We start from the raw sequence: 5,038 nt of genomic DNA, 5'->3' as shown, positions 1-5,038 counted from the left end.
AAAAAAACAAGTGAATGTCATATATAATGCTTCACATCATATAATTTTTGGATCAGTTTTGCTGATATTATTGGCCTACGAGTTTAATTGTTTGATTGTTATTACCTGGAAAAATGTGATTTATAGAGTGAATATGAATTGGGATGTGTGTTTTTGCAAACAAGCTCTTCAAATATCTTATTGTGTTTATTTGTTTCTCAAATTAAATCTGGATATTCTTACCTCTCTCTTTATGCCTCTTCTCTGACCCTCTCCCAGTCTCTCTCTTCCTGCTCTAGTCTCTCTCTCTCTCTCTCTGCCTCTCTCTCTCTTTGATGATGGGGGTATTTCTATTCTGTGGGGGCTGTGAGCTCAGCGAGTTTGTTTCTGTGTCTATAATCCCCCCTTGCTGGGCGCCAGCATATAAAAGCCATGAGGGGCCCGGCGCACTCACACACAGACCACCAGTCCCATCCCCGAGTCTACTCCTGTACGCACACACTGCCACAGGTAAGACAGTGAGTGGACAAATACAGATACATACAGAAAGAAAAGCAGGAAGCGGGCAGAGAGGCAGGAAGACCAAGTAAGGCAGAAGCAAGGGAAGTAGATAGCAGCTATAGCAGAAGCACATATGAAGGTCATTCCTTTTATTTAATGCCTACAACTGTCAGATACAATGCACAGGGAGTGTCAGTGTGTACATTAGAGATTATTCTGAATAGAAATGATCATGCTTTGGGCTAATGTTTGAAACTTTGAAAGGTAAAATGTAACATCACATCGATTCCAAAAACGTAGCACCGAAATTTCTCTGCACACAAGGACGGTCGTGCACATTTCCAAGTTTAAAGCTGCAGCTACTTTCTAGCTCCTCTTATCAAACCACACAGATAATGTGACTTTATGGGTATAAAAAGCAGTGTAGGTTTGACGCTATGCATGCCAGTGAGTGGAATTGTTTTTTTTTTTTTTTTTTTTTTTTTTTTTTTTTAATTTTTCCTTTGTACAAAGGAATGAAAATATGAGGGGGAGTATTTTGTATTCTACACTGATGCTTTTAACTATAATTATCAGTGTTAAAGCAGGACGTTTGTGAGGTACAGTTTGTATGGAAATTCAGGTTTGTTAATGCCACCGTATATTCACACCTTTCTCTTCCCTTCTCTTCTTCTCCTCTTTGACCTTCTCTTCTCTTCTCTTCTCTTCTCTTCTCTTCTCTTCTCTTCTCTTCTCTTCTCTTCTCCAGTCATCATGTCTGCTGGAGGAGAGAAATCTAAGGCTGCGTCCCAGACTGACGGGAAGGCTGCTCAGAGCAAGAGGTCTGAGATGGGCATGATGTCCTACAAGGTATACACACCCACACACACACCCACACACATACACACATGCACGTACACTATTACGGCACACAAAAGATACTCAGCACAAAACATTCGCATGACACACCTTGACACCCTCCACCACAGCTCACAGTAAAAGCACACTTGCGGGGCTAATGCCCTATCATCTGGCTGCTGTTGGTTTCCATAGCTATGTGAGGGAGGGTGGGCGATTACAAGTGACAGAGCAAGTCCATGTAAGGCTTGTCTTTGCTCAGGGTTCTGCCTGTGCGAAGAGCGCCGTGACAACAATACAGTCACTTCCCTTTGCTCTCTCCCTGTCTTGTCCCTTTGATCGCTCTCTGCTTTGGAACATTCGTAGCCTTTGCCTCCTATTTCCGTCATCCTGCTGCATCCCACTCGCCCTTTGTTGCTGGACCCTGCTCTCTGCTCTGTAGTCACCTGTCCATCTCCTCAGGGTGCCCCTCCTCCCTCCTCCCAATCTCTGTCCCTCCCTTTAATCTCACTCAGATTTCCTTCGCCGCCTATCTTGCCGCTCCATCACATTACCCTCCATTATTTTTTCTTCTTCTTTCATTCCCACTCCCCACCTGCCTCCGCTCCCCCGCCACCCAGATGTGTGTGTTCGACCAGGAGAACTTCCAGGGCCGCTGTATCGAGATCAACGCCGAGTGTATGAACGTGTGTGACATGGGCATGGACAGGGTGCGCTCCCTGCGTGTCGACTGCGGACCGTAAGTAGCCCATGGGCATATGAATGCACAGAAACATGCACACACACACACACACACACACACACACACACACACACACACACACACACACAAACTCCTTATACATTTTAACTGATGTTTTCATCCTCCAGAGTGACTCATCACCAGTGCAAAAGTAGAATCAGTCTTAATTGCTAGACCACCAACATAACTGAGCATGTAAGAAAAGCGGTCTGGAAATACTCAGATAATGATCATTTAATACGTGCAAGGAATGGAGAAACAGTGCATGTAACAACAAAGAAGGAAGAAAGAGAGAGGTTTTTAAAAGTAGCAGCAAAGAGCAAATCAGAGCAAGCAGCCTGAGATAGGGCACAGGAGAGGTCTGTAGATGATGTCACTGTCACAGATGTCTCTGTATCATGCATGTAACAGAATCACCTTGCTCTTTAAAAAAGGGGTATTGCAGAAAACAGGTTTTTCCCAGCTTTAGTGTAGATGCTACAGTCTGGGGTGTTAACTCAAACAATGTTAAAAGATGCGGTGGGATTCTCTGTGGGAAATGATGTCACCCAGAAAAAAACAAGCCAATCAGAACCGACCCTAATTATTTTGTCCCAGCTGTCACCACCAATCATCAAGAATCTTACATTTGCATAAGCCCGCCCCTGTGGGGGAGCTGTCATTAACAATGCCATGGAGGAGGCCACAACCACCCATACTGCCAGCCAATCAGACGCCAGTGGCTCATTGATAATGAAGGAACGTCTCCACGACGACTTGTTAGATTCTAGATGCAAGAAGAGCGCTGGAAAATAAAAAATGTTTCCTCATTATTTTCTCACATTTAAATGTCACAGCTATGGTTCATACTAAATGGCCAAAAATGATGGAACCACTGTTTATCATATCCTATTCTGAGAAGTGAAGAGAAGTTTTGCTTTTCTAAATCCTCGAAAAATCTCTTCGCTCTTTTCTCACCCTCCTCGCTCTCTTCTCACCTCGCCTCCTGACCTTTCCTCCCCGCAGCTTCGTGGGCTTTGAGCAGATGAACTTCTGTGGTGAGATGTTCATCCTGGAGAAGGGCGAGTACCCCCGCTGGGACTCCTGGAGCAACTGCCAGAAGAACGACTACCTGCTGTCCTTCAGGCCCGTCCGCATGGTAAACTCTATTTCTCTATCTATCAATCAATGTTTTCATCAAGATTTCATGGTTTCATCAAGATTTCATGGTCCACTCACCCAAAAATCTATCTATATCTGCACACATTTCACCACCACCACACTCTGGTTCTTGCTTTCATCTTAATTTTGCCCTCTCGCCCATCATTGACCTCCTTTATCCTCCTCTGCGTCCCCCAGGATCCCGAGAAGCACAAGATCTGCCTGTACGAGGTCGGAGAGTTCAAGGGCCGCAAGATGGAGATCATGGACGACGACGTGCCCAGCCTGTTCTCCTACGGCTTCACCGACAGAGTGGGCAGCATCATCGTCAGCTGCGGAACGTGAGTTGCTGTCGCTATCACAACCACAATACACCCACAATGTTGTCACAACGACGCTAGAGCGGCTCCGAGTGAGATGCCGAGACCGTTTAATGGGCAGATTTGCATAGAAAGACCCTTGAAGATATGTGGCAGCACGCTGGAGGCATTTCCTTGCCCCTCTGAAAGATGAAGAAAGCCCGCGTCTTGCTGTGGCTTCCCGAGGCTGCCTATGAAGCAGGACCTCAATTAAATTAGAATTGCTTCTCTGCATATAGCCGCTGATAGGAAAGACCTACAGATATATTCTTCAGCAGGATCAGCAACTGCTATATAGATAAGTACAAAAAAGGGTTGGTAAGACAATTTCTGACAAGTTCTCAGTCGATGTCCAGACTCACAACGTCATCTTCAAACTCTGACGCGCAGGGCTGTAGTCATTGACCGGCTACCTGAGTGCTTCAAGACTTCACAAGCTGAGCTTTTTTATTAACAACAGCGAGCCAAGAGTGTCATGAGCGTCAGCAGCTCAGTTGTGCACCGGCGTCTGTGCTCTCAGAGGTGTGGCAGCGAACGCTGTGCCTTAACAACTGTGATTGCTTCATTTGTAACACTCCCCTGGTGTTTGAGGAGAAAAAAACTAAAAAAAAAAACTTAAACAAACCACCAGAGAGGAGAAGGCCCTGTGGTTTGGAAGCCTGAAAGCGTGACAAACAGATCGATGTATCTTTATTTGTTAAAGCATGCCCGTCCTCATGGATCTCTGTGTATCACCTTTGTCTCACTCTCTTCTCATCTCCTGGGGCTTCTTTGATTCGGCACAGAGTGTACTTTTGTATTTCGTTTCCGCGCTGACTACTTTGTCTTCATTTTCCCCGTTCAATCATCCACTTTTTTACTCTTCACTTTTGCCATTATTGCTCCTACTGTAACCATGGTTTCCATTTTCATTTTTTCCCCCTGTAAATATAAATTCCCCTCTCTGCCTTCCTTCCCTTCTCTCCTCTTTCTCTCTCCCCAGCTGGGTGGGCTACCAGTTCCCCGGCTACCGTGGCAGCCAGTACCTGCTGGAGAAGGGCGAGTACAGGCACTTCAACGAGTATGGCGCCCGTTGCCCCCAGATGCAGTCCATGAGGCGCATCCGTGACATGCAGTGGCACCCACACGGCTGCTACACCATGTCCGCCAAGTGAAATCCAGTGAGGGCGAGGAAAAGAGGGATCGGAGGAGAGGTGGAGGGTGAGGGAGGGCACAGAGATGGAGGCATCGGAGGAGAAGGGAGGCAGAGGAAAGAGAGAAGAAGGGACAGGGTGTAAACTCTTCCTCCTGCGTGGCGTAATCTCTTGGCAGTGCAAGCACGGGATGGAGGGAAGATTTTTGCTATTCTTTTTTTGAACGCTCTCTGTTTGTTGGATATGGTGAATATCAGAAAAAAGATCAGATGAAAGAAAAAGTGATTTAATAAAAACAGGAAGAAACTGGCAGACACATGTGGGTCTGATGACACACGTTCTCTCCA

The 5,038-nt window shown here is 46.1% G+C and overlaps 1 protein-coding gene across 1 annotated transcript; it reads left to right on the top strand.

The window, feature by feature from the left end:
- Positions 1-449: 449 nt before the first annotated feature.
- Positions 450-4,729, top strand: crybb1l2 (crystallin, beta B1, like 2). Its single transcript, XM_030056769.1, has 6 exons — positions 450-489; positions 1,229-1,329; positions 1,938-2,056; positions 3,065-3,197; positions 3,398-3,540; positions 4,541-4,729. Exons 2-6 carry the CDS (start codon positions 1,234-1,236, stop codon positions 4,710-4,712), a joined length of 663 nt encoding a protein of 220 aa, XP_029912629.1. The 5' UTR covers positions 450-489; positions 1,229-1,233; the 3' UTR covers positions 4,713-4,729.
- Positions 4,730-5,038: the final 309 nt, after the last annotated feature.

This window comes from Myripristis murdjan, chromosome 1 (assembly GCF_902150065.1).
Source record: "Myripristis murdjan chromosome 1, fMyrMur1.1, whole genome shotgun sequence".
NCBI classification, from domain to species: Eukaryota; Metazoa; Chordata; class Actinopteri; order Holocentriformes; family Holocentridae; genus Myripristis; species Myripristis murdjan.
Note: the sequence above shows the minus strand (reverse complement) of the source record. Positions and strands in the feature narration are given on the sequence as shown.